The following is a 25527-nucleotide window of genomic DNA, read 5'->3' as shown; positions in this document are numbered from 1 at the left end:
AGTGATAATATTTAAGGTCAAATTATATTTAGAAAATTTGTCAAAAATATATTGTAAAGATATTTATAAAAAAATATGAGTATATGATAAATTTATTAAAAATATATACGTACATTTTAAGGTATTGAGGGTATTTTCGTCTAAAAAAACTTGAAAATAGTAAAAAGTACCTCAAATGACACTAACTCAAAGTTCACGGATCTAAAATGATATTTTCAAAGTTCACGGACCTAAAATGATACTTTGACAAAGTTCGTGGACCAAAAATGATGTTCCCTCTTTCTTTTAAGAAATAGAAAAAGGATAAGTTTTTATTTACGATACGAATTTAGGTGAATATAAATTCAGACATTTTCATCTCAACTAGTATTCTTCTACATTTGTATTTTATTACTCATCATGTATTAAAAAAGAGAAATTTCATAATAATGGCTTAAATTCGCTGACCTTTCGTAATTAGGGATTCAATTCGCTGACCTTTCGTAATTTGGGATCGATGCATGCGTATTCTTCGTAATAAGAGATTTCTGATATTTTAACTTATTTATGTGTTTTTTTAATATTATTTCCCTATAACTATTTATCAATTGTCTAAATTATCCCTTCAGATTTTTAAGAATTTAATGATCCATTCAGATGTAACGTCAAAGATCTATGTGATTTTCACAACAAACGTGAGGGAAGTTTTGGCTACTTTAATCCTTTGTCATATTTCTTCACAATAAACTCGATATAAATCCTAAGCGAAAATAAATGAGCTCATTTCATTTTCATTAAATAAAAATTTATTATTAGGTTTGATAAATTCAAACGTAGAGTTTATAAAGTTTAAAGATCCAAGTTTTTTAAACTCAAATTTTAATAAATAAATATTAAGTTGGTCCCCATTATTTTCTCATATCTGATCGGTGCAAGTCTTAAAAAATTATTGGACTTTATAAAGGAAATTGAGTGGAAAAAATTAGTGGATTGTGAGACATACTTTCACATACCAGTTTATATTGAGTTAATAAAATATGAGATCCATTAAAACAAATAGTAAAGTGATATGTGACATTAGGGGTGGCAAATCGTGCGGATTGGGTCATTATCAGGGCCTAACCCGAATCCGACCTGTTAAGAAAACTCTAAACCCGAACACGAACCCAACCTGCTACCTTCAAACCCGAACACGACCCGCATCCGACACGAACCCGTTAACGACACGATATAATTTGGGTTGACACAACACGATAATGACTCAAACCTGATATTACACGATTATAACCTAATATTACAAGATTAAATCTAATATTGCACAATCAAACCTTGTTTTTCAACCTAATTTACACGATTGAAATCTGTTTTATATGATTTAAACCTGATTTACAATAAATTTTAAAACTAAAGTAAAATATATTTTTTTAATAATAATAAAAAATAATAATGTTATTTCTTAATGGGTTATCCGCATCCAACCCGAACCCAACCCAGAATTATCGGGTTCTTAACGGGTCAACCTGATAAGGACACGAACCCAATAAGGCTTGATCCAAACCCAATAATTTCGTGCGGATTCGTGTCGGATTATCGTATCGTGTCAAAAATTGTCAGCCCTATGTGACATTTGTTCAGGAATTAAAAATGAAATATGAGATATTTAATGGGACATAAATAATAATTTTGTATGATGAGAAACTAGAGATTAATTTGATCAAGTAAAATACATGTGTTTGTTGTTTATAGTTTTATTTCATAAATATTTTGATTCACGATACAAAAGAGTTATGCGAATTTAATTAGAAATGAATTAATTGACGTGAAATGAGAAAAAGAAACAGCACAGATGTGAAATGAGAAAAAGAAACAGTATAAAAACTGACACAGTAGTGGGAAGATGTTTAGATATCATTTTTAGGTAAAAATTTGAAGAGGATAATTTAGACGATTGATAAATGATTAGGGGGAAATAATATTAAAAAAACACATAAATAAGCTAAAATATCATAAATCCCTTGTTACGAAAAATACGCATGCCTCGATCCCAAATTACGAAAAGTCAGTGAATTGAATCCCTAATTACGAAAGGTCAGCGAATTTAAACTCTTATTCCGAAATTTCTCATTAAAAAATATTGTTAATGATTTGTCAATCATATTTAAAGTGTTACTGTGTTAATCATATGTTAATCTTGTCTACACAGAAACCAGTTGCGTATTCAGAATTTTATAGTGACTTAGGTATTAAAAATTCAATCAATCTCTTTTCTTCTATTATCTCAATTGTTTTTTACAACGAGTCCCTTCATTGTGTGCAAACAAGATATTTTTAGTGTTAACTACTTAAAAATATTTCGCAAGAACGGTGGTTCTTTGATGTTTATATAACAAGAATTTTATTTTAGTTTTAGTCTGGAAAAAGTTTAAAAATTTAAATTAAAACAAAACACATCATATTCTACATAATTAGAAACCATAAATGATACTCCTAAATATTAAATTCTTGATGAGAGAACAAATAATTTATACTTCTTCAAACATTAATTAGAAACCATGAATAAAACTCCGAGGTAGTGAATAGCCAAAAACCACACTAGATAGGATTTGAACCCATGTTGAGGCTATTAAAGCATCTCTAACGATTACACTAAACTCAAACTCATTTTAGTGTAAATGTCACGTTAAATATTGATTTTACTCCAACCATTTACACTAAACTCAAACCCAAAAGAATATTCCCCACCCACTAACTTTTTATACTTTTCAATCATACCTATATATTTTATATAAAATTACACACTAACCCTATAGCACTTTGTCAATATCTTAAATTAAATTAAATACGTATAGTATTTCATTAACTAACAAAATAATCGTTTCCATAGATTTTATTTGTACCGCTAGTTATTAATGTATATAATAAAATTGGGTTATGTACAGGAATAAAGTGACTGCTCTTTCTTAGCAAAATAATTAGATTATGTTCTTCTAATTATATTAAATAATATAATACTAATATGGGCCAGCCCATTATTTAATAACTAAATCAAATATTAATAAGATTAGATTAGGATTATTCTTCTCACTACGCTCCGCTTCCTTCTCCCGGTAACTTCTCCATGTAAGTTTTTTTTTTCTATGTTAGTTTCTCTTCCTTCTCTTCTTCTATTTTCATAAATATGAATAGATTTGGACTTGAATGCAATAACTCAAATTATGAAAAGTGTTTTTGGTATACTTTAAGTGCAAACCTAAAGATGGTATTTTTTTTCCAAAAACTTATAATGAGATTGGTTTTACAGTACTATTGGAGGATTATTCTACTGTATTTTAGGTTTTGCAGTACTGTTGGATATGATCTTACCACTTACCACTAGGCTATTTAGAGCTTTTGGGGTATATTTGTAACCCGTTGTTTTTATGTTCATCGCTCAATGAATGTAACTATTTAGTATTCTTCTCAAAAGTTCGTTATGTAACAATGTATTTTGACACACCCTCATAATACCAAGATTAGATCATATCTTATAACTAATCATCTCACATTCACCTCTGAGACTAATTAATCATAGAGAGATCATATTATGGTTTATCACATATTGTATCTCTCTATTATTTTATATAATGAACTGAATATCATCTTAATAATTCTTATAGTTCAATTGTGTTGGTTTCTGGATTACAAGAGATAAGAGCCGGGCGTAATACAACCCAAAAGAAGGAATACAAAAGAGGAAACTGAACTAGAATGAGATTACAAATGTAAAAACGAAACAGTAACCGTGAAAAAAGTTTGAGCCGAGTCGAGGAGGCCTCTTCCCGCAAGACGAGATACTCCCCGGTAGTGCTCTTCGGTTTGGCGTGTCGTCCCCAAAGGTAAAACGGCTACGTCTCTATTGATGCAGCACCGCAATCAGTAGAGCTCCGGCGAATTGGATGGAGGAGAGGGCAGAGCTTCGACAGAAGGACAATGCAGAGAGAGGGAGAGAGCTTATGCAGAGAATGCTGGTATGTGTTGTGTCCTAATGCAGTGGTATGGCTAGCCTCATGCAGGGTCAACCAGCCATTGAAGGCTCATCATGGCCAATTCGTAACCGACGTCGGTTACAGGCGTGTGGCAGGAGTGTGCCATCCGTGTGTGGAGCGTGTGGATTTCTCACGTGGCACCCCGTGACTGTGCCTCGCTTGACGACGTGTCAAGCCACTTGGATTGCTGACTTGGCGGTGGTCCAAAAAGAATAGTTTGGGCCAAGCCCCAAGCCCAAAGACCACCCAAAGACCAATTGCCAAGATCCAAGTCCAAGATCAAGATCGAGATCAAGCCCACGAGCACGAGCACGAGCACGGGCGGGGCGGGCGGCGGCGGCGGCGCGCGCGTGTGCGCGCGTGTGGGCTTTTTCACCCATCTTGATCCACTATAATTATTAAGTAACATAAAGTCACTTAATTTAAACACATTAAAGATGTATTAATCTTCCAATGTGGGATAATTAACACTAGTTAATTATTCCATAAGCACATGCTCCAAGCTTTAATTAAAAGCTAATTATGCCCAACTTTAATCCACTATTTCTCACTCACCGGAAATCGGATTTGAGAAAGTGAATATACTACATTTATCTACGTAAAATGTAGATCGACGCTATATCATTTAATTTCACAAAATTAAATGTCTCGTCACATTTATTCTTTGGTCAAAACCATTAACCGGGCATATTTAATCCATGATTTTTACAAATTGTACTAATTGCATCAAATCGAACCATTCAATTGTATAATAAAAAGCAAGTTAATGTATATGATGGTCTGATAATATAGTGGTTAATACTTGAGGCCAAATGTCTCATGTTTGAGTATATTATTACACAGTATTTAATTTTTTTTTATTTATCAATAAAAAAGCAGGTCAATCGTGTGCATATATAACCTAATTGTAGAGTGATTAATGTCGGAAACCCAAAGTCTTGACTTCAAATTTTGTTAGTAGAATTAAAGCTTAAATTATTAATCTTTGGTCAAATAGTGTTATGCAGTCATTTAGTATGAAAGATTAGAAAGTAGTGTCACTACTTCTCTTCGCGTGGAGTATCACGTGTCAAATGGTTGCACTGTTGTTGTATCGTGTGTTTCAACGTGATTCGAACGTTGCATTGTTGGATGTGTCGTGATTTTCTTGCATAAATGGTTATGTCGTACAGAGTCATCGTATCTTTTAATTAGGATTGAAATTAGTTTTAGTATTTGGGAAATAAAACGACGTAGTAATATTTCTTTTTTTGGTGTATCACACACTTTATAATTGTCTATGTAGAATGTATTTAGCCAGAAAATTTTAAAATGGGTTGGGTTGGGATTTGGGAATGAAACACGCTCCGCCAAAGTTTGTGATTTTTCATACCACTTTTATAGTTTATGGGAAATACTATAGCAAATTTTTGGCAAAATTAATGATAGTAGAGACCAAAATCCCATAAATTAACCGGTTGGATTAATTATCTCATATGGAGCAGTATATAATTTTGTAGGAGATTTAGGTCATCACAAGGATATATTAGCCATGATGATTTTTTATTAGTTAATTCAATTAAGAAAAAGAGAAAATTAAGGATTAAATAAGAATGTGTTGATTATTTAAAAAAACAATTACAAATTTAAATTGGATCATTATGTTTTAAGTATGATCATTACAAAACAATTTTTGGTTCTCTCCTAGTTTTCAATTTCCCGATAACATATTTTACCCCTATTTCAAATATTAACTTATGAGAATTATTGTAGAGTAAACTTTGATTGCTTTAAACTCTAGGGCCATGTTTGGTTGGCGGGAAAGTAAAGTTGGTAAGAAAAATGATTCCTGGGAAAATGAATCCCGGGAATATGATTTCTAATAACTTTACTTTCCCGTGTTTGGAAAATATCAAGATTTGAAAGTATATATTTGATTTAAACACTAAACTAAAAATATATTTATCATTTTTTATTAAAAAAAAATAATACATACTCCCTCCGTCCCGCACTACTCGCACTTATTTCCTTTTTGGGCGTCCCAAGTTACTTGCACTCTTTCCATTTTTAGTAAAAAATTTCACCTACAGCCGTCATTTTTGACTTTCCTATACACTCATTCCTTAATCTTCGAGCCGAAAAGGAAATGAGCGAGTAGCTCGGGACGGAGGGAGTATTATTTAATAAATTATTAATTACAAATGATAATAATTATATTATTTTATTTATTATTACGATGGATAGTTTAAATATGGATTATACATCATAATATATAATAATATAATAATATAATAAGATTATTATTATTATTATTATCATTATATTTACTTAATTTTTAATTGAATAAATTTTATAATTTAAAATTTCACTACAATTTTATTGTTAATTACTAATTTATAAATTAATAATTATTATATTATTATATAATTATAATTATATTTAATTATTTAATAAATTATTATTATTATTATTATAAAAATAAAATAAAATATTAATAATATAGTTATAATTATGATAATTTGAATTATAGTTATTTATTATCCTGAAATTAAGTATGGTTTATACTTTTAAATTATTTTTAAAACATTGTAATAAATAATAACAATAATGATAATAATAATAATACTCCCTCCGTCCCGCACTACTCGCACGTATTTCCTTTTTGGGCGTCCCAAGTTACTTGCACTCTTTCCATTTTTAGTAAAAATTTTCACCTATAGCCGTCATTTTTGACTTTCCTATACACTCATTCCTTAATCTCCGTGCCGAAAAGAAAATGAGCGAGTAGCTCGGGACGGAGGGAGTAATAAACTGTACTATATTGCATTAAATATGTAAGAATCCTAAAACTGGGAAAAAGAATACCTAAGAAAAGTTAGGATTCAGAATCCTGGAAAGTTGTACTAACTTTCCTTATTTCAGGATTTTGATTACTTTCACAGTTTGATTAAAAACGGAAACAAACACAAGAATTTAAAATTTAAGGAATCAGATTACTTTTCCGGACAGAATCCTGGCAACCAAACATGGCCTAATTGTTTTTGTCTCATAATCCTAATCGTTATTATAAATTCATCAATATACTATTATTTCTATCTTATTTTCTCGAAGTGTGCATAACGCAATACACTGTCTAGATATATATTAGAAAGTGATATATTTCAAATTCGCATTATTTAAGCTATTCGATTAAAAAACAAGTTATTTCTTATTTAACAAACTTGGTGTAAATAAAAAATAGTTACTGTATATAAGCTGCGAAATAAAGTAGGGAAAAAGGAGAAAGTATCAAAAATTGAACTGAAATAGTAAAAAAAAAAAAGTAAATGCAGAGAACGAAGTAAGGAAAAAGGGGGAAAGTATCAAAAAATTAAACTGAAATAGTAAAAAAAAAAAGTAAATGCGGTGAACGTGGAAAGTAAGGAAAAAGGGGGAAAGTATCAAAAAATTAAACTGAAATAGTAAAAAAAAAAGTAAATGCGGTGAACGTGGATCGAACACGTGACCTTCAGATCTTCAGTCTGACGCTCTCCCAACTGAGCTATCCCCGCAATTGATTTTTATAAACTTTGTCTGCAATATATTATTTGTGGGGGCAGAAAATGAACTACACCAAACATATCATTATTTTTTACTAGTGAATCCCATTTCCCACTTTAGATTTCATGAAAACCAGCTCAGTATCAGTTTTAAAATATACTATGAAGTATGAAGGAAAGTGGGAGGAAAAAAAGTGGAACGTGGGACCCATTTTATATACTCCATTCGTCCTTGAAAAGTATAAACATTTAGTTCAGCACGAGTTTTATGTAATTGGTAATTTAGTACAGTAAGAGATATAGAAAGAAAAGGTAAATAAACTATTGTTAGTGCATAATAGGTTGAGCCTCAATAAAGAGAAAAGAGTTTCTAAAATTAGAAAGTTCATAATACTTTTCAGGTACAGACTAAAAATGAAATAGTTCATACTTTTCAGGGACGAATGAAGTACTAGTTTTATAATAAAACGTGAGTAGAATAAGTTAATGAAATGTGGGGTCTATTTACCATTTATAATAAAAGTGAACCAGGACTCCCAATGACGGACAAATTAAAATAGTAAACTAGGACTATTAATGGCAGACGAAGAGAGTACTTTGTTATTACATTCATTTGTCCCATATTTCATAAATTTTTAGGATGTCGAGCCATTCTTCCTCCACCGGTCCACCCACTCGAAGTGCTAATATAGATCGAGGTGGTTGTGGTGGAGGCATGGTCCAGACATCAGACTAGGGGTTTGCTATTCCCTTCAGTCATACTCATCCGGTTGGATTTAACTTCGAATATTGTGTAGACAATAACCAAATCTACTATAGAAAAAGTAAAATTATTATCACAAATCTGTTAAGAAATGTTGAGTCAGCGTAAATCAAAATTGTGAGTGGAGTCATGACATGCTTGGGAAATGAATTGGTCCTATACCAGGTAAAGCTACCAAATGAAATTATTACTACAAAATTGAGTGTTGTTTATTGCTCACACCAACAGTAGTGTGTATGGCATAGCTGGATGATTCTTCCAGAATCAGAAACTATGCGTCGGACATTCACAAACAAGGTAGGAACTCATTAATTCTTCCTATTGCCGACTTTATGTCAATTAGGGTTTCAATTGCATAAATCAGACTTCTCCTTCAACATTTTTTTAGGAATCACGCGCCTCTACTCCGGGTATGGCTACTCTATTCAGAGCTCCTTTACCTTTGAAGGAATGGTCTTTGCTTTCCTGTTTTTTTTTCTTCCAATTTTGAAACACGAAATTGCGTTTGCCCTTTTCATGCGATGGAATGATGTAGCTTGAATAAGATGTTAGTGGGCAGAATCATCTCGACTTAACGCGTGATTCACCTCAAAAGGATTTCTTTTTATGTTGCAGATGATTTTCATGAAAAAGGAGCTGGTCTCTTCACTTTATTGGACAGCTCTGTGTATTAGTCTGGAATTTTGACTTCCATATCGGTTTTGTTATAACTTAGAAAATTAAGGTTCTGCGTTTTTTGGTAACGGTTAATGTTCACATGAATTGGTGTGCTGCATTTCTCTGCATCACTGTTTTCCAGATCATTGTTGGAGTTTGTTAATGAGTTCTTGAAACTTGTTTCTATATACTTCTAGTTCTTGTGGCTTGTGATTAGTTGCAAATGCTGCATTCTCTATTATTGATCAGTTTATCTAAAGCACGTGTCGTATCCAATTTATTATAGCCTCAGACTGGATTTTGGATTGCAGTGTTCTGATCATAGTATGTTTCTTGCATGTCTAAATTTGATATGCAAAGTATAGCAGGTGAAAGGTTGTTGCTTCGGGGTATTATCTACCTATTTAGGATGTGCCATAATCTTTTGGTTGATTATTGTATTCGTCGTATTCGGGATTTGGTTAGGAGTCATTAAATGCTGAGATACTCATCTTTTTAAAAAAATAAAGGAGTTTCTGTATATAAAAGTCTTAATTGATAATGATCATCTTATAGTAATAATGATCCTGAGCAAATTTCGTAACTATATACGGAAAATACACCGTTTCGTTACTTTCTTTTATTTGTTATCACTTCATTCTATTATTCTAGGCGTTAGTATTGTATCTATTCTCTAATTGTTCGATGTCTCTGCATCTGGCAGGTTTAACAAAAACTAGCATTACTCACTAGGTCTGCGATGGGTGCCCCTAAGCAGAAGTGGACATCGGAAGAAGAAGCTGCTCTTAAAGCTGGCATTCAAAAATATGGAATGGGAAAATGGAGTACTATTCTTAAAGATCCAGAGTTCACCACAGTCTTGCGGTCACGTTCTAATGTGGACCTTAAGGTATTGATTAGTAGATCTTTATCGTATCCTTTGCATTGCAGAATTAATATATTTTAGAGGACTTCTTCTGGTTTAGGATAAGTGGAGAAATCTGAATTGCATGGCAAATGGTCTTGGATCCCGCCATAGGGCTAGGGTTTCTATTAAAGGCAGTCAGCTTACCCCCAAGCGAGAGGAGGACACTACGGCTAGTAGCATGGTGGTGGATAAGGATGAAGTTCTTGGTGTAACTTCTATTGCAGTGTCCAATGAAATATCCCAGGATGTAAAATTCAAGAAAAACATATCAAGGTTGGAATACATAACCTCGTGAAGTGCCAATTTTAAATTTGTAAATTACTAACCAGCTTCTTCATAACCCACTTTCCTCCTAAATTTTTTTCCTTCTATCTTTTTAGAACTCGTCCAATCATTTAATGGAGGTAGTACAATTAATTTATTTAATAATTTTTTAAGGCTATGTTGATTTTTTCCTTGCCATAATTCTTGTGGTCGCTTAGTGCTCTCGTGTTGCAATTGCTGTAATCGTGTAGAAAAACACCTTTCTTTCAATAATTTATTTTCAGAGGTGCGGCTTAGCCGCCTCGGAAGGTTAATTTGTAATTTTCCATGGGTTGTTATATGTGTATACATGTTTGGGAATCTTAAGAAATGTTTTTAGAAGTCATATGACTCTGTTATAGATGCTCCTATTTAGTCATTTGATGCCTTCCGACTGTAAAGATAGGCTGGCCTGTTTTAAGCATACAGGAAAATCACATCCCTTCAATAATTTATTTTCGAACATCTGTCCTAGTTGCTTCGTAAGATGAACTTGCAACTTTGACAGTTTCTCTTGTGTGTGCATGTTCGCGGATAAACTTTCTACCTGGTAGGAGGAGGAAAGGATTTGTTTTGTTGCTTCATGTGCTTGAACTATGGCTACACACTGGTCCATTGCTTGATTTAGTTATAAGAACAAGCTCCATAAGATGCGTTGCTCCTGTTCTAAATGCGTTAAACTCAAATTATATTTGAAAATCATTATATTTCTATAATTCATACAGAATGAATTTGTTCTAGATGCTCTTCTTAAATACATCATTTGAGGCTTTTGGCTGTGAATGCAGGATGGATGATGTTATTCTGGAGGCTATAACAAAGTTAAAGGAACCTCGAGGATCTAGTCGGCCTGCAATTATGCAATATGTAGAGGTACTTCTTTTCTGTCTTTTGATGTTCATGGCTTTTTAGACTTCTAAATAAAATTGACTAAAAAGTCAATCTGCTGAAAATTGAGAAAATGCTGGTGTTTGATAGTAATAGTATATTGTGATTGCTAGAGTTTTGAAGGTACATAATTTACTTTTTGATAAACTCATGTCCTGCAAAAAGAAAATTTTAATTCTCCACTCATTTCTGCTATAATTTTCATATGAGAACAGCCACTGTACGATTTGGTTGAAGCTATGCTTCACGAATAGCAAGTCCTTCCTTTAAGAGTTTTCTTATATCTTCTATTCCTTTAAGAGTTTTCTTATATCTTCTATGAGCATGAGTTTCTGAATCTGACATGATATATGGTATATGTGTAGGAAAATTACTCAGCCCTTCCAGAACTTGAGAGGACTTTGGCTGCAAATTTGAAGATTTTGACAGAAAATGGACGGCTAATTAAGGTATATCACTTTAGAAAATAGTTCCTGTTTCTTTCCGGGGGGAATCTCAAATTTACATGTTTTAGTGCTGTAAGTTACTGATTACTCCATTAGATAGTAAGTACCTAGTGTCTACTAGCCTTTGTCAAATATATTCATTTTTCATGCATGCTGCTTCATTCATGTCCTTGCAATGTAAACATGCCATCACAGGGGATCCAAATGATGCGATTCTTAATACATAGTGATCTAATCATTTAATTAGTTTAGCAGAAAATTGGGAGGGTGGCATTTATTTCCGGCTATATATGTGGTGGCCTGGTGGGCGAGGGTGAACCAACAACCCTGGCTGAGATGTTTTGAATATACACTTATTTGGCGTTGGCATGGGTTAGAGGAATTGGCTATGTTTTTTACTCCCACCATCCCCTAAAAATAGAAACTGTCTATTTTTTTTAGGAAATTTCTCTCTCTAATGAGGTGGGACCCATTTTCAACTAACACACTTTTCTTTCTATCTCTCTCTTACTTTACCAATTTTGCATTAAAACTTGTGCCGTTTCAAAAGTTCCTATTTTTAGGGAACGGAGGGAGTATATTTTATTGTACACCTAGGGGCTTAGAGTTAGGCCACTATTTAGGATTGCTTGAAGACTAGTGCTTTTGGCAGCAGTAGTTTGCTTGGCAGCTTCATATTCAATGAGGATCATTCCCTGTTGCTCTTTTATTTGCTTCTTTCTTGAATATGAGTTCTTCTATCCTTCGCCATTTTGTTCGAAAATTTGTTAAAATTTGGGTCTTACGACAGCGGTGATTCTTCAACCAACCTCTACCAGAGATTTCTATGTGAGAGTATTAGATATTTGACTCCTTTCCAGTTGGGTGATTAATGGACATGTTTCATAAACTGTGTAGTTATTGTTATGCGATGAACAGGAGATATCTGAGAGGCTGGGTAAAAGAGTGTACTTTTGGTGCTATAATTGTGTCTGAGTGAAAAAGATTTCTGAGCTTTTGTTGTCGTATCAAACCTTTTGAGCTTCGGTTATGGAGTCATATGTATACAATAAGAAATCAAATTACCTCTACATAGATGGAAAAAGGAAGTAAAAAATTAAGAGGTCGAGTCGTTATGGTCTTCAACTTGATAATTTGTAGCGTCTGGTTAACAGGTGAAGAATCAATACAGAATTGCACCAAAGTTGCTTTCTTTTAGTGCTGGGGAAGAACCAAAGTTGTTGCTTGAATATGGAGCTAAGAAGAATCATTTTCAAGCGGAGGGAAGCGGCGTTGTACTTCTTAATAAAGCTGAGATTGATGCCGAGTTAGAGAAAATGAGGAGCATGAGCCCGGAGGAGGCTGCTGCAGCTGCTGCAATAGCAGTTGCGGAGGCTGAAGCTGCGATAGCAGAAGCTGAGGCGGCAGCGAGGGAAGCCGAGGAAGCCGAGGCCGAAGCAGAAGCCGCACAGTGTTTTGCTGATGCTGCCCAGAAGGCATTGAATTGTCAAACTATGCGGTGTCTGGTATAGTTGAAGCCTCTACGTATATTATATTTCTGCTTGCTTGAACGATTGTCCAAGATTTCGACTTCTGTATCTGATTGCCTCGTTCGGTTGTTTCTGTGCAGAACATTTGATAACATGGAAGGCCATCCTGTGGGGAGCTCATCGTTTGCAAGCTTGTGTCTCTATATATTGTAGATAAGTTGCAGATTTGTGACTCTATGAATTTTGCCAGTTTCATCGGCTTGTTGTTTGTGTCCCAAACTCATTTTCTTGCAAAACTCCTATGACAATAGAATTGCATTATGCAGTGGTTATTGAATTTCATTTTAAAGTTAATGGAAAAAGAAAATCAAAACCTATGCATTGTTTAGCAATCTTCTGTAAGCCTGAGATTGTGGCTTTCTTGTTCGATTCAGTTATAACAGCTATCAAACTACATTTCCGCCTCTCTACAACGTTTATATACACCTAGGCTTGTTGCACAGTATAATTGATGCAACGAAAATATACACTCCACTACTAAGATTGAAAATCCACTGATTCATGAAGAAAATAACACCAAGTGAAACGAAATACAACTCAAATTTTGCAACACCCCAAATCAAATGTCAAACAAGCCATATACATAGGCTGCTAATGGAACTCAGGTTTAATCCTATTAGGAAAATTAACTCAAAGAACAAGGACAAAAAAGATCATAAATTAAATTGGCCGTGACAAATGCAAGAACAGTTGAACATCATGGAAAGAAAAACATACCAACTCACCCCTACTTGGAGGAAAACTGGCCGTGACAGATGCAAACTCTTACACATAAAATCGACTGCCCAGTCCTAAATCCTAATTCACCTGATTCTAGAAACATCATGGTTTTGATGCAGGAAACAAGAAACGCAAGATATGGAGATTTCCTGACTTTAACAGCTAAGTAAGCATCAACAAGAACAGAATGATACAGACAAAACAGGAGAACTCATCCCAAAAGACTAGCCTGTTAGGAGAGAGAGCCCATTTAGTCTATATACCCCACATTAGTTGTTCTCACAACCGATGTGGGAATTGAGTCCGTAACATTCGACCCTCCTTTAAGGGCCAACGTCCTCGTTGGTCACGACCACGTTGGTCACGGCTGGTTCTTTGCCAGACCACTTCTCGTTGGTCACGGCGGATTCTTTGCCCGGCCACCACTCCGTGGGTCACCACTCCGAGCGGCCCCAAACGCACTCGTTGGTCACGGCAAGTTCGTTGCTCGGCCACCACTCCGAGCCGTTTGGGCTCTCAATGAAAACACCAATTGATACACACCAAACAGGAGAACTCATCCCAAAAGACTAGTCTGTTAGGAGAGAGAGCCCATTTAGTCTATATACCCCACATCAATTGTTCTCACAACCGATGTGGGAATTGAGTCCGTAACACAGAACTTCAACAAGAAGCCATATGATCACTGAAGCTTTTCAGATGTCCCTTTATTCTTCTGCATTAAGGCCACTCTGAACACAGAAACTTAGCAAAACCATATTTTTTAACATTCTTTGCAGGAGAAATAAACTATTTCAGGACAACGCAGAGGCACGAACGATAATCAGACCTAAATGCCTGAGCTAGATTTGTATGGAGTCACTGAATTCTCTAGTATTCATGTTCTCACCACAATAAGGAACAAATAAACAAGGCAATATTGAGAAAGCTCTGTTATGCAACACCAAGCAATTGATAATGCATTTATTCACAGATAGTGAACAGTAATAGCAATGACATGATTCTCAGTAATGTATTCATTCACACTGAAGATCTGATCTCGTCCAAAATTCCATCTTTTATAACTAAGATGAACTTGATCGAATTTATATGCTATTGCTTCGAATAACTGAGAAATCATTGAAGCAATGTATCATTTCTATTCACGAATCAGAATGATCTCAATCAAAATTACGCATGTAACAAACTAACAATACGAAAATTGCTGTCGAGGAAAACTACCGAACTATTCAAATCTGGCCTCATTCCAATACCACAGTGGCGCCAATTTCCTTGAGCTTCGCCACGATTTTCTCCGCCTCTTCCTTCGTAACCCCCTTCTTCACCACAGCCGGTGTTTTCTCCACCAAATCCTTAGCCTCTTTCAACCCCAAATCAGTGAAAGATCTGATCTCCTTAATCACCTTCAGCTTCGCCGAAGCCTCGAATTTCTCCAATTTCACATCGAACGCGGTCTTCTCTTTGGCGGCAGCAGCAGGGGCAGATGATCCGGGTGATGAAGGCGATTGCGCGGCGGCGCCGAACCGATTCAAGCCCATTTTATGACGAAAGAGAATGACGTAATCATGGCGCTCGATCTTGTTGAGGGCAATCAGGTCCTCGGCAATTCGCTCGAGCTTTTGGGTTCGAGTATCGACGGCGGTGCAGAGAGCCCGGTGGAAGAGAGACCTAGCGAGGGACATGGAGGGGATTTTTGAAATTATAGAGGACATCATGGGTAGGACAAAATTTGGGGGTTTCAGAGTTGCATTGATCTCACAAGTAGGGTGAGGACGAAGCTGTGAGCCACCGTTGGGTTTAGGGTTCTAAGCTGGAAGAATTATTATTATTATTATTATTATGGGAAATTTGTAACATCCTTTTATATAAATGATCATTCGTTTATAGAAAGTTGGGGGTAATTATATATTGAGTAAATGCCAAAATTGATCCTGAACATATGCTCATTTTATCATTTTGGTCCTAAACATTATCTTTTGAATTTTTTGGTCTTGGACATTTCAAATCGGATCACAATTGGTCATCCGTTAACAATTCCGTTATTATTTAACGGTCAACGATTTTAATCACAATTTTGACCAACTTAAACAATTTTTAATTATTTAATCATCAAAAATATTTTTTTAAATAAAATCATAAATAATTTGATTATTTAAAAATTGTTTAAGTTGTAATAAATAATTTATGCTTTTTTGATGATAAACACATTTTTGACCAACTTAAACAAATTTTAAGTATTTAATCATCAAAATTATTATTTTTAAATAAAATCATAAATAATTTAATTATTTAAAAATTGTTTAAGTTGTAATAAATAATTTATGATTTTTTTTATGATAAACACAATTTTGACCAACTTAAATAATTTTTTATTATTTAATCATCAAAATTATTTTTTTAAATAAAATCACAAATAATTTTGTTATTTAAAAATTATTTAAGTTGGAATAAATAATTTAATTATTTAAAAATTATTTAATTATTTCTAATAAATAATTTATGATTTTATTTAAAAAAATAATTTTGATGATTAAATAATTAAAAATTGTTTAAGTTGGTCAAAATTGTGATTAAAATCGTTGACCGTTAAATATTAACGGAATTATTGACGGAGGACCAATTGTGATCCGATTTGAAATGTCCAGGACCAAAAAATTCAAAAGATAAAGTTTAGGACCAAAATGATAAAATGGACATATGTTCAGAACTAAACTAAGCTGGAGCAGTAAACAAGAATTCCGAAAACAAACAACTTTGATTTTTATACTCAGAACTCTAAACAGTGCTATGAACTTGCGAAAAACAAGAACTATTCTTTAACTACGTAACAAAACGAAATTTAACTAAGCTAACAGATTCAGAAAACAAGAAAGCGAATAAAGCCGAGAAATCCTCGGTCGGAACTTGAGACGGCGCCGAACAGGTATTGATTTCTCTGTCGCGCTCCTTTTAGTCGCTCTCCTTCTAACTGACCAATTCTACTATTTAACTAGGCTATTTTGGAACTGGGGAAGAACTTGGAACCAGGAACAGGCAGAAAACTAAACTAAAGGTGAGGAAATAGGAAGAAGATGCCGAAGAAGAAGAAGATGATCCTTATTATGGCGCTGCATCCTCTATTTATAAGTTCCTCACACAACCTCCAGCTATGATAACAACTTAGGCAGCGAATATTCGTCCTTGCTGGGATCGCGCGCCTCATCAATTGATACGTGTCCTTCTTCTAGAATGTCGTGGTTCTTCAATAACACAATGAGGATTCGCCTTCCAGCGCATCAGCCTCACGTGTCTTCCTTCTAGAATGTAGTGGTGCCCCGGCTAACTGCTTGATCACCTCCTTGATCAACCCAACAAGTTTTTGGCCTTTTTCGCCTTCTGTGCCAGCTTGATCAGTTTGACCTTGTTGCCCTTGGTCAAGCAACATTCCTGCACAATTAATACTCGCTTTGCGCGATAAACTGATCAAATAGCATACATTTTACCCCTAAATCGATGCATAAAATAAGCCTTATCAGTTGCATGTTGCCTTAAGAATAATAAGACATGGACATTTTTATCCTTGTTATTTGACATATTTTTGGGGGATCAGTTTAATAGTACCAAATTACCACATTGAATTAAGAGGGAGGTAGAGGGATTCTTATACGACATCCCAGTGAATTTTCCTGATATTTGATATGTCTTTTTTTTATGTATAGTAATTATAATTTTCTTGTTCATTTTTAGAATCCCTACAAATTTATCTTTCTGTTTATGTACCAATACATATCTTCTGATCACAGGATTTTGGATATGTTCAAACGACATCTACTGAGGTATTGAAGTCGTATGTCTTCAACGAACCAATTGTAGTTGATGCTGCACGCTTGCCGACTCTGGGCCCTGCAGCCTTATTTATGGTATTAAGTTTTATGATAAATGTGTAAATAATTCAAAATATATACATTTTCTTACAAATGCTGCAATGCTTCAGTTGAGTATGGCCTGGTTTAAGTATTCATGATCCTGATGGAAACTGTTTTGTTTATGCAGCAAGGAAATAAACGAATGCCTGGTACAGCTGTCACAACATCAGTTGTGGCAAATGATCCGGGGGTAGAAAAAGGGAGGAAATCTTTGTTGATATCATTGAGAAAATAAGTATTTGTAAGTCATGGTAGCTTCTTAAATTTATTTTCTCTTGTTAGGCTGAGGTGATTCTGAAGATCCGTACTGAGTTTCCTATAAGCATCACTGCTAATAATAATAATAATAATAATAATAATAATAATAATAATAATAATAATAATAATAATAATAATAATAATAATAATAATAATAATAATAATAATAATAATAATAATAATAATAATAATAATAATAATAATAATAATAATAATAATAATAATAATAATAATAATAGAGATGCCGTTACCAACGTATACAACGAGGTAAAATTCTGCTAAGTAGTACTTCAATGATAGAGTTGTTCATCACTGATACTATTATCTTGGTATGAATTATCTTTTGGTTCTCCACTCTTCCCCTTTTACATTATTTATCGAGTGCTCAGTTTATGATTATTAGTATCCAGATGCATCAGTATTAGATTCTATAGCCTACTGCTTATCAAAACCCTAAATACTACTCAATAAATATTTCAGTTGAATCTGTAGTTCTGTTCAATAACATAGTAGATTTCTAGAGCTGGTTGTTGAATCTTTCCTTGACCAACATCTGTAGAATGAAATACTAAACAACACCTTGCTGCTTTACTACAGATCATGTATTGTCTAGCCTTTGGTTTCACAGGAAATATCAGTAAAGAAGCCGGGCCTGTGAGCTTGACCTTCACAATACCTATGTACAACCAACCCTTGAAGACTACAGGTAACGAAGGCACCCATTCCACTTCCTCCTCTAGTTGTAGTACTACTTGGACTACTCTTCATAACTGTTTCATGCTATGCAATCGGTCCACACACAGATGAATAAATAAAATAACGCCCTAATGGATTTAGTAAAGTATGCAGCCATGTTTTCGTTGTTACTTGAGTCGAGTCACCATTTCAAGGTCGTTTCTGAGTTCAAGCATTTTGGGTGCTGTACATAGTAGCTTTAGTTAGATGATGCAAAGTAAAGAGAATAGTTTGTGGGTGAGTGTAACCAAGTGATGTGTGAATACAGGTGAAATACTTGCAGATAGCAATGAAGAGCAAAACTGCGAACCCGTATCGTATCGTATCGTATCGGTGGGTGAGATATGTGACTCAAGCTAATTCTTATGTTGCTCGCATTCCCTTTGCATTTGCTAATTTCCTGAACGACATGTATACTACAGTGAGATCGATTTTATTAGACAATTCCCCTCTTCCTTCTCTCTTTTTATTTTGTCACGTTAAGGTGCATTTAGATCTTCGTATAAGAAAGTGGATATTTTCTTAATATCGATTTGAGGGGAGGTGGTTTTAAGAACATATTGTTGCTGGTAGTGGTAGTTATTAATATATCTCTTCTATTATTTCTTATTAATTTATTTGCAAATTTTGTGGAACAATTTTCACTTCATTTCTCTTTTATTCTCCCTCTTCGCACTATTATTTATTTGTAAATTTCATGAGACGATTTCTTAAATGAAATGGCACTTTTATTTACAAGTGATAAAGTAAATATTACTATTAAATAATAGTCCTTAGATATTTAAATCAAGAGCCTAAATCATCAGCCTATCAACAAAAAAGGTTTACACCAACTTAACTGTAGCTAACTTTTAAAAAATATCTCATAACTTTAAAAAGCATATAACTTTCTCGGTTTAAATTATTTTTTCGCACAACATATATCAAATTAAAGATAATTTCATAAGGATTCTAATGAGATCTCACTTGCATATGTTCCGATGTCAAAATTTGAAAAAAAAATCAAAATTTTTTAATTTTTTGGTACATCAACAAATGTAACATAGTATATAAAATATGTCAATATAAAATATGTACAATGTCATTCTTAAAGCAATGATTGACATTCTCAAAGCATTGTCTTGATATTTTCAAAACACTATATTGACATTTTCATCCAAAACCTTAATTTGATATTTTTTTTATCCTTTTTGATTTAATAAATAAAAACGAGGCAAATTTTAGACCACTAGATTATTAAAATCATATGGTCTTAAATTAGTTGTAGTTAGTAATTAGAGAGTGAGTTAGCAATTGATCACAAGCCTTACTTATAGTCTAGATGACCATATAATTAAATTCGTGGATGAGCCTTAAAATAAAATGATACTTATATTCCACGAGTATGACAATGAATCAACCACAATTTTTTAGTAACAGAGAATTGACTTTCTATAATTTAAAATTGCTGATCAAGCATAAAATGAACTCTGGATGGCTGGAGTGTCATCACCAAATGTTTTGTGCAATTTTATTTTTTTCACAACACAAAACGAGAAGGTAGAGAGGAATAGATTGGCATCAAAGGCCAAAGAAAGAGAGTGACATAAGTTAGAGAATATAAAGCAAATGTGAGTTAACATATAATACACAGATACTTCAAATAAAAGAAGCAGACGCAGACGCAGGCAACAGCAACCCATCGGCCACATATAAATTGGTGCACTCAACAACAATAGCAGCAAACTCCCACACAAAAAAATCTATAACACAACAGATTGCACTTGCACTTGCAGTAGACACCTTAATCTTGTGCTCAGCTCTTTGACTTTGAATGCTTCACCAGCCAGTCAATCACTTGGTCGATGTTCGTTGAGTTCTTGCAAGAGATCATGAAGCAGCACACTTCTCTGTCTGTGATCGACTTCAAACCCCTGCACCACTACCCACAGATTATAACATAATTCAACTAAATGGATGTCGATTCATCTCATGCTGTACGTACATTTGATCAGTCAATGCTTGTTTTGACAGGGCAGCAGCCTTGTCGATCTTGTTCCCCAAAACCAGCAATGGAATCCCGCTTAGTGATGGTTTGCTCAACAAATCGTGAAGTTCGCTTTTGGAGATACTGATATTGTCAGGATCAGCAGCATCAACAACATAACTGCACCAAAATGCATGATATTAGTGACAAAATTAGCATTTGTAAAAGAAACCATAATGTATGAATGTCAATTTTTTTTGCTAGCTTTAAGCGGACCCTATAAGGTAACGATCTCGAGTTCTCGACTAAACTCAAACTAAGCAAACACAATTACTCAAACTTAGTTGCTCAAGATCAGCCATATTCTCACACTCAAGCAACTTGATGATATAATCAGAATTCTACCTATGATATTGGGATTTTACGAATAAATTTGAGGATGTGCACAAATGAAGGAGCTATAGGCGCACAAAGTAGCAAAGGGATAAAAACATAAGCAATTCTGCTAAGAGGAAATAAGCACTGGAGAAAAAGTTACTGGTAGCATACACAATTGCAGAAACTGCACGACAGTATCGCTCCCACATACTCCTAAATCTGGGTTGGCCTCCAAGATCCCACAGCTTTATTGTGACATTCCCTTTAGTAACTTTCCGCATATTAAATCCTACCTGCAGCACCACGACAGAATTTCGTAAGTACAGATGAATGTCCTAGGTGTTCCAGAACGAAGCAAAAAGAGCCAGGTGTAAAGAAATCAAGAAGGAAGTAAACTAACCGTAGGGATCATATCTTCACTGTATCCACCAGTCTAGATACACAGAGGGGAAAATAAATCAACAAAGATCGAACAAATAAAGAATCATCAAAGAGGACCACAAATATTCATCCCAAAGAAAGGGTACTATATTTACTTACAGCGACAACATTTACAAGCGAAGTTTTCCCGGCATTCTGAAGACCTATAAGAGACAGTTCCATTTCTTGTTTGAAGAAAAGGCTGCATCACATGATTGTTTGTGAGTCAACATCCTTAAAAGTAACTAATGAAGAAAAATCCTTAAATTATTCCTTAAAAGGACCAAAGACACTATCTTGATGCCCTGTCACTGTAAGAGATAATTCTGAATTTCAAGATACTCTCTACAACACCTTTGTGGATATTTCTAGACTAGTAGTGGAGTAGTTAATTATATCTCTGTTGGACAGCACACATGGCTGAAAGAGCATCAATTTATGGTGCAAACAAGATTGTTTGCATTGATTTTACAAGAAAACACTCCCAAAATAGCACGTGTAACAAGAATTTGTCAAACCACCATGCTTAAAAGTTTGGCAACTAATACTCCAAGGGTGAGTTATGGAACATGGCATTAGAAAACTCAATAATTTCCTTTATTTATAGATTTTACAAAGCAATAGGCTCGGTTAATTCGAACGATAGCTTTAAAAGATTAATCTTTTGTATGATCCAAGGATCAAAAGCATAAGATGCATCGTTTTGGCACGTCAGTGAATATTAGAACCATCAAAAGGTTGAATGTCCTCTTACTCAAGTAGGGATTGAATTCCAGAGAAATAATTCAACATAATTATAACTCTAATACGATCAAAATGTCTTTAATCTTGACAAAAGAAACAAAAGGATAAAGAGAGTAAAAAACAAAAAAGCCACAAAACAGAGCAACAACCAATGCAAAAACTGAAGCCAATGGATAAAATTTCCAAGCTAAAGATTAAAAAAAACATTCTTTTCAGAAAAAAAGGAACACACACAACACAAGCACAACCCACCGATCAAATTCATCCACACACACCAAACATATTCATCTGGAAAATGGAAAAAATGAAAAATGAGAAAAAGCAGAGACACACACCTTCTAAGCCAATTGAGAAAAGCTTCCCAGAGACCCATTGGTACGATTGATGGATCGCGAGGACTCGAAAACGAAACAGATCTTTAATCTGTCTTCTCCCAATTGACCACTCCCCAAATAGCTCCCTTCACAGCAACGATTTATGGGATTCCTGTGTACCACATATAGTAGAACCTAAAAACAACACAATTTATTCCAGCAAAGCTCGACGCCCCTCAATTTCCCATCAATTATACTTGTGCCCCGCGGATTTTTGGGGCGAGCAGCTCTTTTTCGCTGTGTGATTGATTATCGGTGGACCAATCATGGGAATGGGGTGGCAAAACGCCATCCTCCAGTTTCACTCGCTAAGTTAGCGCGTGTGGATACGCGCTGCATTGTTCGGAGATGTGATTAGGAGGTGAGTGCCACGCGCTCTTGGTCGTGGCTGCACGTTGATTGAAACCTGACGTGTGCCGCGTGTTATCTTGGCTGCTTCTCATTGGCTGTAGCGTTATTTAATGGAAGGGTGGCCCACAGCTTTCTACTCACTTTGCTATTGGGTTTGAAACTTGAATTTATCTTGTTTCAAATATCCGAATTTTAAATTCATGGGGTATGCATTGCCACTCCACAAAATTAGTGGCAATTTAGTCATTCTTGGACATATTTGTTTGTTAGAATTCTGTTTGGAAAATTAATTTCTTTATTTTAAGTTTTGGTGTTTGATTTTTAAATTGGAAAGTAATAAGAATTTTTAAAATAAGTTAAATAATCAATTTTATAGGATTTTGATTTCTCTAAGTTTTTTTAGGTATTCTTTTTCCAATTTAAAAATCCTTACATATTAATTTATGTTATTTTATTATTTTACACACCTATAATAATTAATTAATACTTTATTAGAAATACATACGATTTTGCATGAAAACACACGTGACAGTGAAAGGTTCATAGCCTCACATATTACTGTTTCAAGAAATGTTACTCCCTCCGTCCCCCAATTCCAGTCACTCTTTGACTCGGCATGGGTTTTAAGAAAGAGTTTAAATGTGTAGTGTAATAAATGGAGGTAGGTAGTGTAATGTAGGGCCCCTTTGACTTTTTGTGTAATAAATTTGTTTGAAGTATTAAATGGCCAAATAAATGTTGGAGGATTACATAATTAAACTTGATTAATTAATGTTGGTATAGTGATTAAATAAATTCCATTTAATACTCTTGATTAATTAAACTTGTTGTTACTGCAAAAAAATTAAGAAAAATGTTTTGGAGACATAATGTCTAAGACATAATGAGGTTAAAGTAGTCATTTTAGATTGTTTTATATTTTTATTTAAATAAATGTTTTGTACATATACCATACTATCCTTGTGCATATAAAAACATTTATTTATATTTAAGAATTTAGGAAAGTTGAGTGTATTTATATGGATGGCTTGATTTAAGCACACAATCTCCAATCTCCAATCTCCAATCTCTCAACCTAAATCGGCTCCATCATTGACTTTAATATTATACTATTTTGTTTAGGAAGTGTACATAAATTTCAAAATTTTAAATACTCCAATGATGCTAAATTTTTGAATTTTTCTTTCTAACTTCAATCACGATTTAAAAAAAAATCTAATATAATGAATTTAAACTTTATTTAAATAATACATTATACAATTAAATTTTTTAAATTCTAAACTTATAGGTACTTAATAGATTTAATACACAATCTTAATTTTATTATTACAAATCATTATTGAATCTGGAATTAATATTTATAAAATTAATAAATCAATTTAATTGCTTGAGTTCATAGAGCATCAAAATGAAGATTTGAAATTTATACATGCTTTATTTTATTAATGGACAAAATGTTAGGGAACAACAATTTAAATTTGTATACTAGAATTAAATTGTTACATGGTGTCAAAATAATGTGTTTTAGCTATAGAAATATAATAGTCATGTTTCACAATTAAGAAATTTCAATTTTTTTATACTATTTCATTTGAATGATAACAATTAGAAATTAAGTGCATATATACACGTTTATGACTTAGAAATTTAATAATTATTTAAAAATAATAATATAATTTGATTCGAATGACTATTACTATTTAGCTGGACGATAATACTAAGAAATTGAGTATGCATATGTATGTAGTCATTTTTATGACTTCAAATTTTAATAATTACTAATAAAACAATTTGATGCAAATGACTATTATCCTTTCATTAGAGGATAACAAGTAGAAATTAAGTATATAACATATGTATACTATTACTATTTTACAATTTAGAATTTTAAACATTATTTATAGAAAAAAAATAATTGATGTGAATGACTATTACTATTTCGTTGAATGATAACACTAACAAATTAAGTATGTATAGTATATACTACATGTAATCATTTTTATGATTTAGAATTGTAATAATTATTTGATACTAATAAAATAATTTGATGAGAATGACTATTACTATTTCGTTGGATGATAATAATTAGAAATTAAGTGCATATATATACACATGTAGTCATTTTTATGACTTAGAATTTTAATATTTATTAAATACTACTAATAAAATAATTTGATGTGAATACTACTACTATTCCGTTGGATGATAACAATTAGAAATGAAGTGCATATATACAAGTAGTCGTTTTTATGACTTATAATTTTAATAATTATTTAAAAATAATACTACAATAATTTGATGCGAATATTATTATTATTTTGTTGGATGATAACACTTAGAAATTAAGTATATCTATACATGTAGCTGTTTTTATGGCTTATAATTTTAATAATTTTTTAATACTACTAATAAAATAATTTGATGTGAATACTATTACTATTTCGTTGGATGATAACAATTAGAAATGAAGTGCATATATACAAGTAGTCGTTTTTATGACTTACTAATTTTAATAATTATTTAAAAATAAAACTACAATAATTTGATGCTAATACTATTACTATTTCGTTGGATGACAATACTTAGAAATTAAGTATATGCATATATGTAGCCGTTTTTATGACTTATAATTTTAATAATTTTTTAATCCTAGTAACAAAT

At 33.2% G+C, this 25527-nt stretch overlaps 3 protein-coding genes and 1 non-coding gene across 8 annotated transcripts; 1 reads left to right on the top strand and 3 right to left on the bottom strand.

Annotated features, from left to right (window-relative positions):
* Positions 1-7461: 7461 nt before the first annotated feature.
* TRNAF-GAA lies at positions 7462-7534 on the bottom strand. The gene has a single exon. It is a non-coding gene; the product is annotated as a tRNA-Phe (tRNA).
* Positions 7535-8194: 660 nt separating this feature from the next.
* On the top strand, positions 8195-13347 carry LOC121775370 (telomere repeat-binding factor 2-like). Of its 5 annotated transcripts, none has more exons than XM_042172449.1 (8): positions 8195-8450; positions 8629-8695; positions 9646-9831; positions 9908-10122; positions 10941-11025; positions 11406-11489; positions 12641-12991; positions 13096-13347. In XM_042172449.1, exons 3-8 carry the CDS (start codon positions 9682-9684, stop codon positions 13102-13104), a joined length of 894 nt encoding a protein of 297 aa, XP_042028383.1. In that variant the 5' UTR covers positions 8195-8450; positions 8629-8695; positions 9646-9681; the 3' UTR covers positions 13105-13347. The 5 variants fall into 5 exon arrangements, with proteins under 5 accessions (XP_042028383.1, XP_042028385.1, XP_042028382.1 ...); XM_042172448.1 differs by having other exon boundaries at positions 8444-8582; positions 8674-8695; XM_042172451.1 differs by lacking the exon at positions 8629-8695.
* Positions 13348-14719: 1372 nt separating this feature from the next.
* On the bottom strand, positions 14720-15562 carry LOC121773784 (50S ribosomal protein L7/L12-like). Its single transcript, XM_042170703.1, has one exon. It carries the CDS (start codon positions 15448-15450, stop codon positions 14977-14979), a length of 474 nt encoding a protein of 157 aa, XP_042026637.1. The 5' UTR covers positions 15451-15562; the 3' UTR covers positions 14720-14976.
* A 4621-nt stretch (positions 15563-20183) lies between these two features.
* On the bottom strand, positions 20184-22740 carry LOC121774039 (ADP-ribosylation factor-like protein 8a). The gene is made up of 6 exons (XM_042170956.1): positions 22477-22740; positions 21518-21599; positions 21378-21410; positions 21149-21270; positions 20618-20779; positions 20184-20546 (listed from the first exon to the last, which is right to left on the bottom strand). Exons 1-6 carry the CDS (start codon positions 22512-22514, stop codon positions 20429-20431), a joined length of 555 nt encoding a protein of 184 aa, XP_042026890.1. The 5' UTR covers positions 22515-22740; the 3' UTR covers positions 20184-20428.
* Positions 22741-25527: the final 2787 nt, after the last annotated feature.

This window comes from Salvia splendens, chromosome 17, assembly GCF_004379255.2.
Source record: "Salvia splendens isolate huo1 chromosome 17, SspV2, whole genome shotgun sequence".
Lineage (NCBI taxonomy): Eukaryota > Viridiplantae > Streptophyta > Magnoliopsida > Lamiales > Lamiaceae > Salvia > Salvia splendens.
Note: the sequence above shows the minus strand (reverse complement) of the source record. Positions and strands in the feature narration are given on the sequence as shown.